The 14,015-nt window shown below is 50.9% G+C and overlaps 1 protein-coding gene across 1 annotated transcript in view; it reads right to left on the bottom strand.

Moving 5' to 3' along the window:
* The window catches only part of MLKL (mixed lineage kinase domain like pseudokinase), a 41,270-nt gene extending 35,172 nt beyond the window's left edge, over nt 1–6,098 (bottom strand). The window contains exons 1-3 of the mRNA XM_039502796.1: nt 5,982–6,098; nt 3,417–3,875; nt 1,391–1,507 (exon numbers count right to left, since the gene is read on the bottom strand). Coding sequence (XP_039358730.1) covers nt 1,391–1,507; nt 3,417–3,873 — 574 coding nt within the window. The 5' untranslated portion in view covers nt 3,874–3,875; nt 5,982–6,098. The remainder of the gene's footprint in view (nt 1–1,390; nt 1,508–3,416; nt 3,876–5,981) is intronic.
* Between the last annotated feature and the right edge of the window lie 7,917 nt (nt 6,099–14,015).

The raw sequence follows: 14,015 nt of genomic DNA, 5'->3' as shown, positions 1-14,015 counted from the left end.
CTGCTTTGAGCAGGGGGTTGGACTAGATGACCTCCTGAGGTCTCTTCCAATCCTAATCTTCCATGATTCTGTGATCATCTAGCCTGACCTCCTGCACATCGCAGGCCCACAACCTCTGGCTGAGTGACTGAAGTCCACAAATCTTGATTTAAAGACTTCATATTACAGAGAATCCACCATTTACTCTAGTTCAAACCAGCAAGTCACCCGTGCCCCATGCTTCAGAGGAAAGTGAAAACACTCCAGGGTCCCTGCCAATCTGACCACGGGGAAAATACCTTCTCAACCTCACTTCTGGCAATCAGTTAGATCCTGAGCATGTTGACGAGACCCACCAGTAGCCCTTCTCTGCTCCTCTTCCAGTTTGAATTCATCTTTCTGAAGCCTGGGAGCCCAGAACTGCACACAGTATTCCAGGTGAGGTCTCACCAGTGCCTTGTACAATGGCAATAACACTTCCCTGTCTCTACTGGAAATATCTTGCCTGCTGCATCCTAGGATTGACTTAGCCTTTTTCACAGTGCATCACATTGGCAGCTTATAGTCACCCTGTGATCAACCCATACACCCAGGTCTTTCTCCTCCTCTGTCACTTCCAACTGATACGTCCCCAGCTTATAGCAATAATTCAAGTAGTAAGTCCGTAAGTGCACGAGCTTGCACTTTGGACTATCAAATTTCATCCCATTTCTATTACTCCTGCTATCATTAAAAGCGCATCTATTCCCACTTTCTCTCCTATCATGAGTCACTAATGCCCAATATCAAGAAGAAGGTACCAGAACTATAGTGCAGGAGCTGGGTCTCAGGAGCTAGCCTAGTAGCCTGGGGGTGATGCTTTGCCCTGCCAGGTGGGAACTGCTGAGTCTGCTTGTGTCTGGCTCTTAGCGCTGACAAGACATAAAGGAGCAGACTGAAGCCACATCATTGATGACTCAGAGTGGCCAGCACGGAGCAGTACTGAAACTCCTCGAAGGTGGTTCAGCCCTGCCCTCCTGGAAGGGGTGTGGGGGAGAGATGCAAAGGCAGCACAGAGATGCTTTGTCGCAGTGGAGAGATCTAGCCTTTAAGGATACGATAACAACACTGGGGAAGGCTTCTGTTGTGGGGAGGATGAGGACCTTGGATGGATGTTGTGTGGGGTTTTGCAGGCTTGACAAGGTAAATAAGGAGCCATCCAGCATGGGGAGCAGAGCTGAGGTTGGAAGGTGTCCACGGAGGCACCAAGTACTCCACCTATTCTTAAGCCGATCCACCAGGACTGCAAATCCCTCCAGTGAACTTGCTGCCCCTGAGCCTGGAGGATGAATATTCATTGTCAGCAGTTCACAGCCCACCCTTTCCCTGGGACGGGTATGCCCAAGGGGAGAGAGGCCTGATGGTAACTTACACTTTTGCATCATTTGGCGAACTTCTTCCACCCTGCTTCCCACATCCTCCACCTTTGTTCCCACATGTCTGACATCATTATGGACGTTATCCACTGCATCTTTGGTCTCCGTACTTCCTAGGGGAAAGGAAGAAGCAGAAAGTCAAGGTCATTAAAGGAACTTGTGGGACAGATGCTTGTTGAGCACCGTTGGGGTTTGTTGCCTGGCACATGGTCTGGGCAGCAGGTCACTGACTAGGTGTGCCCTGAGACTGGGCTGTGTGGGCTGCCAGAGAGGCTTAGTGGGACTGGCCTTTCACGCTGTTACATTTTCACCTGGCTTAAAGTGCAGTTCTGCTCTGAAAAGTGACTCCATGAGAATGGCCCGGCTGGGCTATCTGCCCTGCAACCTTGTATCTGAGAATCACGCTAGGCTCTTCCCTTCCTCCATGTTGACACTGAGACTGAGTCCTGCCAGCCAAATTAGGATCTCAGCAACACCTGTCCCAGCCCAATTGTCTTCAGTGTAACTGACTGGAACACAGTAAATAATGCCGCAGATCTATCCATTTTCTCAGACACCTATCACCATGGTACCTAAGCACTGATGCAGAAGAAGGAATCAACTCCAGCTCCCTCCCCCATAGTTGTGTTGATTCAGCAGGGCCAACGCAGGAGTAAAAAGCAGAAGAACGTTCATTGTCAGCATAATAATCTGGCTGCGGTACACAGAGGCAGCAGATCTGCTGAGCGTGAAGGGGCCATTTTTCATCATTGCTTTTCAGAGTAGAACTGTGCTATACAAGGCAGCTATCGCCCCCTCCATCACTGTGCCAGGTTTTAGAAAGCTACTAGCCCCCAATATCTTTTGGAAGGTTTGAGAGTGGCATTTTTAGTAGCACTTTTGTAACTTTGGAGCCCACTGAAAGTCAATGGGACTTGGATCTCCTAGGTTACATAGACATTTGTGAAAATCCTCCCTCCAGCACCAGTCATTTCCTGGCTCACATCTGACAAACACCTCCTCCTTGTGGGCCATTATTTTGCTACTTTAAAACTGGAATCTGCAGCTGCAAGGTCACAGCTCTAGCGCTGTGCTTCCCACCACCCCCGTCCAACCACAGCCCCTTCTGGACCTGGAGTGTATCACTTCAGAGAAGCCAGAGTCCTGAGGTTTCTCTTAGATTCAGAGATTCCAAGGCCAGGAGGGACCATTGTGATCATCTAGTCTGATCCCCTGTAGAGCACAGGCCAGAGACTTGCCCCACAATAATCCCTAGGGCAGATCTTTTAGGGAAATATGCCATCTTGGGTTTAAAATGGTCTGATGGAGAATCCACCATGACCCCAGGTAAATTGTTCCAGTGGTTAATTAGTCTTGCTTAATTAACTCCTTATTTCCAGTTTGAATTTGTCTGGCTTCAACTCCCAAGGGATCGTGTTAGAGCTTTCTCTGCTAGACTGAAGAGCCCGTTATTAAAAATTTGTTCCCCGTATAGGTACTTATAGATGGTAATCAAGTCGTCCCTTAACTTTCTCTTTGACAAAGTACACAGATTGAGCTCCCTGAGTCTATCACTATCAGGCAGGTTTTCTAATTCTTTAATCTTTCTTGTGGCTCTTCTCTGACCCCTCTGCAATTTATCAACATCCTTCTTCAGTTGTTTGGCACTAGAACTGGACACAGGATTCCAGCAGTGGTCACATCAGTGCCCTATGTAGTAGGTGCCGGTGCCCTCTAGCCTGCCAATAGATCTGCTGGTACAGTTGGATCAAGGATAGAGGAATAGCTCTGGGTCCTGTGCTCTTGAAGGGCTCACAGAAGTGGTAGAACTGCATTAAAACATTACAACATTGTGACACAAATGGCACATCATTGATCTGGGTCCCTTGTAGGCTGAGTCTGTTCCTGTTTGAATGTGCAACCCCCAGGCCAAAGCTGAAACTTGCAGCAGCCAAGGGAAGTGGAGTCGGACATGCTGGCTCCAGCCATCCCAGCTAATTCCCAACTGTAAGGTATATGAGAGTCTTAAAAATGCCTATTCACTTGTGAGCAGCTCCTCCCAGAGGGCTTTGTCATCCTTGGTGTCCTGGCTGTCCTCCCTGCTGCAGGTGTCTCGCTGAAAGGTCTCGAGGAAGGACTGTTTATGCTCAGCCTGCAGCAGGAGCGAGAGCCCTTGAGCGGCATCCCCAAGGCGCTCGTTCACCCGTGCAAACCCCTCCATGACATTGCTGGCTTTCAGGAACTTCTGCAGCCAGTTCGTCTGGCTGTACTTCTTCATCAGCTCCTGGGCCTTCTCCAAGGTCTCCAGCAGCTGCTGCAGCGTCTCTTCTACCTGGGAGGAGATTTGTTTTGGAGGCTGTGCCCTGAGGACCTCCACAGGCCTCAGCAGGATGTGAACACGGTACACAAGACGGCGGCACTGGTGCTTACAGCACTTCACTTGTTCGCACTGGGCGTAGATGATGCGGGCCACACTCAGGACCTTCTCCACTACCTCCATATCTGAAAGGAATGGGATTCATCCATCAGTAACATGGCACTCCCTGGCCTGGGGGATTCCTAGCTCTCAAAACCAGAAGGGACCATTATGACCACCCCCTAATAACTGCTGTTTGAGCTAGAGCATCCATCCAACCTTGATTTTAAAATGGCCAGTGATGACGAATCCCCCACCCCTTTGGCATGGGAAGAGGATGTTACTTTCCTTAATGCTTTTATTTTGAAGTGATAGAATTTATATTAGATGAATCCCCTCTCAGTCCCTTCCTACCTTTAGGTGCAAGAGCCTTCTTCTCTGCAATCCCTGCCATGTGAGACAGCCTCCCTGTACCTGTGCCTCACTGACTAGTGACAGATGAACCTCTCAGGGAGCTGAAATTCAGGCCTATGCAGAGGACTAGCATGAGCCCCAGTGTTCTGCTTAAGTCCAACTTAAGTCCTAAGGGTGCCATGGGCTTGTGCAGGCTTCCACCCCAGGTTTGCAGTTGGGGTTCATTTTGGATGAGCACTTAAGCAGTCAGCTTCTTCTGCCGATTTAGTCTGAGCCACCCAACCCTTCTGAGGCTGGTAGTGGAAGCCCTGTGCACCAACCAAGGCAGGAACTGCAAGGGCCAAAATGTGTCCAAATATTTCAAAACCTTAGCTGAAGAACTGGACAAGGGCCAAGATTGGGCATACTGTGCAGTTACCACATTGGCACATCTACATGTCTCTCTCTCTCTCTCTCTCTCTCTCTCTCTCTCTCACACACACACACACACACACACACACACACACACACACACACACACACACACACACACACTTTTTGCCAGCAATTCTAAAAATCAGGCCCCAGAGATAAGATGAGGTAAAAGGGCTTCTGATATTTATGTTTTCCCAGACCAATCTGCCCATTCCTCATAGACTTTTCCAGACAGACTCTGAGAAACCTCTGCTTAGCATGTGTGTTTTATATCTCTCTCTCCCTCCCTTATTCTTATAACAGAGCACTTTACTCTATTTACCATACGTCTTCACACAGTTGCGTTTTAGATATCATGTGCTATATTCTATCATGTCTCACCATGGTTTGCGCTGCTGCTGGGAAATATGCTCTGCAGAGGAAGGCTATTAATTGACACATGAATTTATTGTACTCTGTAGCTGACGCTATGCTACACCAATGCAGTGTCAAGGTTACTGAGTTACAGTCTCAAGACAAACACATTTGCTGTGCCTTGGACATTCCCTCCATGAGGCTGCACACCCTGCTTGCGGTGTGACTTGCTACAGGATGACTTTATCTTTCATTGTTCAAAGCAGTAATAGTCTCCAGGGGCCAGATCCTCAGCTGGTGTAAATCATCATTGTTTTCAATGAAATTACACTGATTTACACTAGCTGAAAGTCTGGTCTGATTTGCCCCACTCTGAGCTCCCCACTCATTTTTGTAATTCAGCCCTTACTCAGGTGAAACTCACCGTGGAGTCAGTGGGTGTTTAGCCCGAGTCAGTAGAGAATAAGGACCTCAGGGACTGGCCCATCATCAAAACGAATAGACCACATGTGTCCTTTTATCAGAGGGCCTGCTTTGCTGCCACCCGGCCCACCCTTCCTCCCAGACACTGAGTGAGGAGAATTCCCTGTGAAGCCTGTCACGAGCAGGCCATACGGTCACAACTGAGTAATGCCTTGCTCCCCGCTGGCCCTCTGAGGGCACAGTATGCCTCTGCTTAGCCACGCCTTTTCTGAGCCAGTATGTGCATGTTAGGAGCCCACCCACAGGGACTGGCTCACCAGAATCCCAGGCAGCCTTTCTGGCTGCTTTCCCTTCTGTTGCCCATCTGCCTTCTCTTTCACTTTTGATTCTAGCAAAGGGGTTACAGCCAGAAGACGACTCCTCCAAAGCTGTGCAGGAAAGAGAGAGCTGGCTGGAAGCAGCTGTAGCCCATCCCGGAGCCTGCCTGGCTCTCATAACTCCATGCTTTGTGTCTCAGTCAGGGCAGAGGTTCAACAGAAGCATTTTAAAATTGTAACCAGTTTCTCTTCCCCTCAGAGATCAGCCTGGCACTTCCCAGCTCAAAGCTCCTTCCTCTCTTTAGCAAGCAAACAACCAGCCAAACTTACCTGATCTCCTGCCAAGCTATTTCTGTCCTTGATCCCTTCTCTTGTCCGAGAGACCTACCGAGTATCATAGTAAACTTTCAAGAAAGTCCCTCTGCTTGTCTCTCTCTCAGTTTGGCCCCTCCTCCCTGACGAAAGTTTAGGCTTATGCAATTCTGCAAATCTGTTTCCTCTTTTACAGCCATCTATGCATTGGGCGGAATCTAGTGGCTTTTCTTTCCATGCAGGAAACTGTCTGTGGCTCTTCTTGCTCTGGCCCTCAAGAAAAAAGGGACAGGGCAGATCGCATCACTCATTTGTTGTTGTTTTTTTTAAATAAAAGAGTGTGGTAAGAAATAATGCAGGAGGAAAAGCTAATTTAACAAAGGCCTGGTCTACACTAGGGGGGGGTTTAGAACTAAGGTACACAAGTTCAGCTACGCGAATAGCGTAGCTGAACTCGAAGTACCTTAGTTCGAATTACTTACCCGTCCTCACGGCGCAAGATCGACGTCCGCAGCTCCCCCGTCGACTCCGCCACTGCCGTTTGCGGTGGTGGAGTTCTGGAGTCGACGGGAGCACGTTCGGAATTTGATATATCGAACTCCGAGAAGTCGATCGCTACCCGCCAACCCGGGCGGGTAGTATGGACGTACCCAAACTCTCTAGAGAGATCAGCCCCTCTCTATGAGCTATAGCACCTTCTGATGTAGCTTAATGTCATTTTAAACTTCTTTAAACACTAGGGGGCAGGATTCACCAGATGAGTCAAGGAGCAGCAGGTGCAAGTCCTGGGGGGTTGGGCAAAGATTGATTTTAAGTCATGCCAGTGCCGCTCCAGTTTCGGAGCTTCTGGACGCTGGGTCAGTTTCCAGTATAAATTGGAGCAGACTTTGGGCTGCTCTGTTGTATGCCAGTTCATGGGCGGCAAGTTCGATGGGCCTGTGGTGCCTGGGCACCAGGAATATTACTGGCTCGGGGCCCAGCTCCAGCACTGTTTGAGGCCTGGTCTCTCCCTCGGCCCCACCTTCTTCTCCCAGGCACTCCCCCCGCACATCCTCCAGGTGATTTAAAACGGCCCGGGGCCCCCACCCACCACTGGCAGTGCAGCTTCCTGCCTGCTCGCTCCACGTGGCTGCCAGCCCCTTCCTGCAGCCTCTGGGCGGGGTGGGTCTGTGTCCTGCTGCAAGCGCCCCTGCAGCCAATAGGAAGCTGCGGGGGCAGTGCCTGGGGGTAGAAGCAGACGGAGCCCCCCCCAGCCCGCTCTGCCTAGGAGCCCTAGGTAAGCGCTGCACCTGCCCACCCCCTCCCAGAGCCTGCACCCCCACCCTTTTCCCACACACCCCGCCCCCAAACTCCCTTCTAGAGCCTGCACCCCTCACCCCCTCCTGCACCCTCGCCCCTTGCTCCAGCTCAGAGCCTGCACCCAGCACCCAAACTCTGTCCCAGAGCCTGCACCCCACCCCTTTCCCACACACCCTCTCCTGCCCCAGAGCCTGCACCCCAGACCCTCCCCATCCAAACTCCCTCCCAGAGCCCAACCTCTCACCCCTTCTGCACCCAAACTCCCTCTCAGATCCTGCACCCTGCACCCATCCTGCACCCCAATCCCCTGTCCCCATGCAGGGCCTGCACCCCAGACCTCCTCCCCACACCCAAACTCCCTCTCAGAGTCTTAGGCAGGTGGGGGGTGAAGTTTGGGGGGGCGCAGGCTCTGGGTGTTCTGGGCACCACCAAAATTTCTACAAACCTGCCACCCCTGCGCCAGTTACCAATGGCCCCTGAAGACAGATCCAGTAGCAGCAGATAATCAATGAGACACAAGGATGCCCTGTGCCAGGAGGGAGGGTGGCAGAGGGCGGCTGCTGCAAAGATTCTCCTGCACCACTGAACAGACCCTTGCTAGTGGGTACTGAGGGGTGAAAGATGTGGGCAAGGCTTGAAGTGGGCTGGTTCAAATGCGCTCTCAGGCCAGGCCAAAAACATAGGGCCAGATTCTGATCCCTTTACTCACGTTGGGTAGCACCTTAATGCACTGGTAACACCGCTGACTTCAGTAGCCTATTTGTGGGTGAAGAGACAACACTATACAAGCACAGGTATCAACTTCTGACCTCCAGAGCGCACTGGATCTGGAGTGGCTTGGCAGCTGTCAAAGGGCATTTGAAGAAGTTGTCCCAGTCCTGCAGGTTTGTTCTTAACAAATGAAATTTCAGCCTGTCAATAGCGGTCCCTGCACATCTCTAGATCCACACTGAGCACTGGCCAGCTGGTAGCATGTCTGGACTGACTGCTTGGAAAGCAAGTGAGCGAACAGCCCAAAAGGACCCCACTCCTGACATGAGAGATGGTAATGGGAAAGTTCCATCCACAAACAGTGGATGAGATTTTCCAAAGCTCCCACCTCACTTAGGAGCATGGACAGGCAACCTCAAATTAATCATTTCCAAAAATCTCAGGGTTTGTAAACCAATCCTGTTAGTTTGGGGATGGGACTCGTGATTTTGAACACTTGGCACTAGCAACACTGTAATCCCAGGCCCAAGGGGTCGAACTTGGAAGCCTTAGAGTTCACGCAACTACGTCCATGTTTGGGTGCCCAGCTACAAGCATCTTTCGGAAGTGCCGCGTTGGCCACAGTTCTGTTGCTTAGCCCTGCCGAGAAGTAGGCTGAATACCAGGCAGCTCTCCACTCAGTGAAAATACAGCAGAAAGGAAACTTGCTAGACCCGGCTCTTGTGCTTGCTGTAGCTAGTGCATAAGAAAGAGATTGCTCCTACAGACCCAATAAACGTGCCTTACTGGCTGCACCAGGAACCCAGTTGCCAGCAGGGAGCAATGCTGCCTTCCTGACCCGAGCTCATCCCTTTTAAAGGGACCACGGCTGAGAGTGCAGAAGTTCATGTTCAGTGGTCAAAGCACATAGCCAGGAACCGGAGCCAAGGGTCAGAGCCAAAGCTGGAAGTGAGGAATCAAAGCTGAGGCTCAGGCCTGGGTTACCTGGAGTGAGGCGAGGCAGGGCTAAGGCTGAGGCAGAAGCAAGGCCGGGAACAAGCAAGCTCAGGGACCCTCACAGCCATGAGTAAATGCTTGGAACAGCCACTGAATTGCTGCTGCTGCCGGCGTAAGAGCCAGTCTGCTGAGTCACCCAGAGGCCCCAGTTGTGAAGTGCTACAGGTGAGTGCAAAAGTGAATCCCAGCTACAGTAGCAGCTTCCATAGGTGACCAAGCACTGAGCTGCCGCGCGCGGCCTTGTTTGCATGTGCCGTACGATACAGCCACACAAAGATGTAATGAGCAAATTATTACAAACAAAGAAACAAAACCCAGTCATTCTCTGTGCAACACACACACTGCTGCTGTCTGCTGAGATCCTGTCCATTACCCTCCCTGGGGAACTGTGGTTCCCAGCTGAGGGAATCACCCCTTTTCAGGACACTCTTTAAGCACTTATGGGCTATGATCTTGTGCTTAGTTGCTGTCCTGAAAAGGGGTGGACTTGAGCACATGTTTCAGGGCTTTCAGGAGCAGGCCTATATACGGCTGGCAGAGCCCAGGACATGTCTGAGATAGGTAGTTAATCATTCCCAGTAGGAGGCCAGATGTTGGATTCTGAGGCCCTGCTAGGTTATAAACAGTATAGCTATTGGAGTGTATTGGAGAACAGCCTGAAAGTCAATACTCCTGTGGGCTAACTGGCCAGGTTCTGTGCAGTGGGGAGGGGGGGCAGCTGTTGGAAGGCCATGCGGATAAGCATCATTAGGAGACAGACTCCACTAGCACTCAGGGATGGATCGAAGGGGTCCGACCTCATTACTGATATGTACTCCTGGAGATCCATTGCTCCATGGGACCAGCTGATTATTATTTAAAATGCTGATGTATGTACCCAGATATAGTATCAATAAGGCCGATTAATCCTCTCCAAACCCAGCCTTCACCAGTGAAGTTGCTTCTTGTGTTAAAGGCAATGGCTGCACTACAACATTCAGTCAATCCATGTCATGTCACTTGGGTGCCTGCACACTTGGCTCCTTGCAGCAATGCTGTGCATCCTCACCACGAGTCTTTGCATCAGCGTAAAACGCATTTCATCACAGATAGGCATCCCAGTGTAGCACAGGCTTCAGTCTGGCTCAGGGCCTTGTGGGATATTTTTGCAGTGCTTTGTGGGACACCACTCATTCACTCAGAGAGTTTTGTGAAGTAGGAGGTCAAGTTCTCACCAGGCCACTCTCTCCGTCCAATAATGCTTATTCTATCCCATAATTTTTGCACCATTTTTTAAAAACTCCCACCATCCTGCACACAGCTTTTCAGTTTCTGCCATCGCTCTGGCAAAAGCATGGACCCTATACAGCTCAGCGCAATTCACATGAGTAATGCTAACATAGGATTCACGATTCTACTGTATTTGTAGATCCTAAATGACTACTACACAACAGAGGAGGAAGATACAGTGATGTTAAAGCAAAATAACTGAAAGCTGATGGACATAGCAACAAAAAAATGCCAGGTTGTTGCAAGCATTCGCAGAGCAGCTCCACACCGTGGATTGCTGCTCCTGACAAATGAGCACTTCTTGGTGCCATTGCATTATAATGCAGGTTAGAGATGCCTGTGGCTGCAGAACTTTTGGATGCAAAAGAGCATATTCCTGGATCTGCCAGCTCTCTGGCACAGGGACACCAAAATCAGAGCTGCGTTGCCAGCAGAGAAGTGAGTAGCAATGACACTCTGGAAGCTTGGGATTCTGGATTGTTGCTGGACCATCAGTTTGGAATTGGAAAATCCACAGTGAGGGAAGTTGGAACAAATGGTCTGTAACGTTTGCCTGTTAAGGAATTTACCATGGAAAGTAGGTCAAGTTATTTTCAGTAAAGAATGTTATAAACAGGTGCAAGAAAACCAGCCAGAGAAATGGGATTAGCCTAAACCAAACCGGACACAACGATATAATTCAAGGACTGTTGAAATGATGCATGTTAAAAACATGATGTGGAGCCATAAGTTCACAAGCCAAAATTGGTATGTCAGATATTAGGTCTCATTGGTGGACAAAATAATGAGGGAATGGGCTATTCCAGCTGCAATTCCCTTTGTGGATCTTTAAAGGCAGCCTTGGGGGGTGGGGGTGGGGCTGGAACAGAAAGAACAGATAGAGGCTATTGGAGTGAGTTTCGCCATTATGGCTGCCACCCCCACTGTTTCTGGGACCCCAGACTCTCTTTGTCCTAATCTTGAGGGATGTCTTGACCAGATCAAGCCAGAGAGAGGACTCCAGATGACACTGACACCCCTACTGGCTCCTGCTGCATCCTACCCACCACCTGGGATGAAATGGGATGGGACTTTAACAGCAGCTCCAACTCATCGCAACTGGCTTCTTTTCATCAAGGAGACCATTATTTAATACCATCTCAGAGCCTGTCAAACCGGGGGCAGGAGGTTCCTTCTAAAACCTCTACTCCTGGGGAGTTCTGCACTACTGCGCAATGCAGAATTGTTCAGAAATTAACATGCACGCAGAATTTCCTTTCCCCGCACAGAAGTGCTGCTAGGGTGGCTGAGGTCTCTGTTTACCAAACCTCTTTTAATGTTGGACAGTGACTGGGTTGGACAGTGACTGCTGTGGCCCATATATTCCACCTAAATTAATACAACAGGGCCATCGTCAGCCAAATGTGTAAACCAACTAATTGCCTCTTGCTGCGCAGGTTTGTGACTCTAAGTAATGTGCAGGAAATAGTGGCTGGCTTTGCAGCAGTAGATTACTGAATTGCAGTGGGACAATAGATGGTACATAGCTCCTTATTCTGGCACCATGCCACCTTGCCCCAGAGTACATCAACAGAAAGGGAGACTTTTCCATGGTAGTCTAAGCGCTGGTGCTCACCAGTGATGCTTCATGGATATGGCTTGTGGCAGGTACATGATCCTTGCACCTTTTAGGTACATGATCCTTTAGGTACATGATCCTTGCACCCGCGGCTCCGGTGGAGCATCCGCAGACGTGCCTGCGGGAGGTCCACCGGCGCCGCGGGACCGGCGACTGGCAGAGCACCCCCCCGCGGCGTGCCGCCATGCTTGGGGCGGCGGAAATCCTAGAGCCGCCCCTGGTTATTGGAAGAGCTCACTGTGGAGCCAGGCACATTAGTTTATCTAACGCTTTGTGAAACAGTGTTCCAGGGTGTGTTACTGCCTCCTGCTTCAAAATGGGCAATGCTTGAGTTAGCTTTTGCAAGAGGTTGATTATTACCTCCTGCTATAAGCTGCAAGCAGCAACATTCTTCCCCAGCTGGCACATTCAGACTAGCAATGATGAAATGCCATTGGTGGGAACCCAGAGTAGCCCTTGTTCATGAAGCCCTGCACTGGCCCACTCAACAGTGCCAAGGAAAGATTCGCCTGTGGGCTCCTCAGGTACAGGCTGAATATGCTTGTGGTAGCTTGAAGGGTCACTGGTGATATTTGCTCAGTTAATAGGATCTCAGAAAGGCCTCTGTGTTGTGTCCTGCACAGTAGCATAGGCGGCAGGTTTGTATAATTTTTGGTGGGGCCCAAAATGGTGGTGCCCCCCCGCTCCCGCCCTGTAAGCCGATATAAAATGAAGCTACAACGCGTCAGTGCCACAAGATTACAAGGGTCAATTAAAAGTGGAAAGTCAGAAGCAGCACTTGCCTACTTCAATATACAGTATTATATTTTGTTGCATCTGTTGTGATGAAGTGGGAATGTTCTTAATATTTTCTCTGAATACTGTGTGGGTGCCTCAGTTTCCCCTGCAAGATGCCAACTGAAGGTGTTGGGGACAAAGAGATCAGGTGGCCTCCTTGTCCAGAAGAGACACAGAGGCCAGAGGAGGGAGTGTCAGTTTGGAGCTGGCTGGGGAAATTGGGAGAGACCCAGAACTTGGTTCTGGGCCCCCCACCCCCAGATGGACCCCAGAGGGGTTCTGTTTTCTGTACCAACAAGCTCTGTTTAAACTGTGTTCCCGTCATCTAATAAACCTTCTGTTTTACTGTCTGGCTGAGAGTCACATCTGACTGCAGAGTTGGGGTGCAGCGACCTCTGGTTGCCCCAGGACCCGCCTGGGCAGACTCGCTGTGGAAAGTGCATGGTGTGGAAGGGCATGCTGAATGCTCCGAGGTCAGACCCAGGAAGGTGTAAGCTTCTTGCCCTGGAGACAGTATGCTCCGAGAGAGGAGGCTCCCCCAGAGTCCTGACTGGCTTTGTATGGAGATGTTCCAAAGCATCACAGCATCCCCTTCCACACCGTGCACTTCCCAGAAGTCCGCACAGGCACTGACACTCCCTCCTCCGGCCTTTGTCTCTTTTCCAGGCATTAGGAGGCCACCTGATCTCTCTGTTCTCCAACACCTTCAGTTGGCACCTTGCAGGGGAAACTGATTTGGGAGAAATAAAGTAAAAGCTGCCCAAACCGAGCTTGAGCACTCCTGAATTTTGAGGTGTTCAAATCTGGAAGGCAGGTGCTGGGGGTGGGAGAGGGCTGTGGGCTCCATGGGGGAGCATGGCAGCAACTGTCTGGAGCTGCATGGAGCCAGATACGCTGGTCTGAGTGGCACAGTAAGCGGTTTGGGGGTTGGTGAAGAGGTAGGGAGTTCCGGGGGGCAGTCAAGGGACAAGGAGCAGGGGGAGTTGGATGGGGCAGAGGTTCGAAGGGGCAGTCAGGGGACAGGCAGCAATTGGATAGGCATGGGAGTCTAAGGTTTATCAGGGGACAGGTAGGGGGTGCGGTCCTGGGGGGGGAAGTTGGGTGGGGTCTCAGGAGGGGGCAGTTGGGGACAAGGAGAAGGGAGGCGTAGATAGGGGCTGAGGTCCCAAGGGGCAGTTAGGGGCCGCGGTCTCGGGCGGGGGTAATTGGGGAACAAGGACCAGTGGGGCTGAGATAGGGGGTGGAGGGTCTGGGGGGCAGTTGGGGCCGGGGTCGGGGGAGGGGCAATCAGCAGACAGAGGCTGGGATTCAATGGGCTCTGGGCTGCTGGCAGCCGCGGGGATCCCAGAGCCCTTTAAATCCCAGCCCCGGCTGGGAGTCAG

The sequence above is a fragment of the Mauremys reevesii genome, linkage group 16 (assembly GCF_016161935.1).
Source record: "Mauremys reevesii isolate NIE-2019 linkage group 16, ASM1616193v1, whole genome shotgun sequence".
In the NCBI taxonomy this organism is placed as follows: domain Eukaryota; kingdom Metazoa; phylum Chordata; order Testudines; family Geoemydidae; genus Mauremys; species Mauremys reevesii.
Note: the sequence above shows the minus strand (reverse complement) of the source record. Positions and strands in the feature narration are given on the sequence as shown.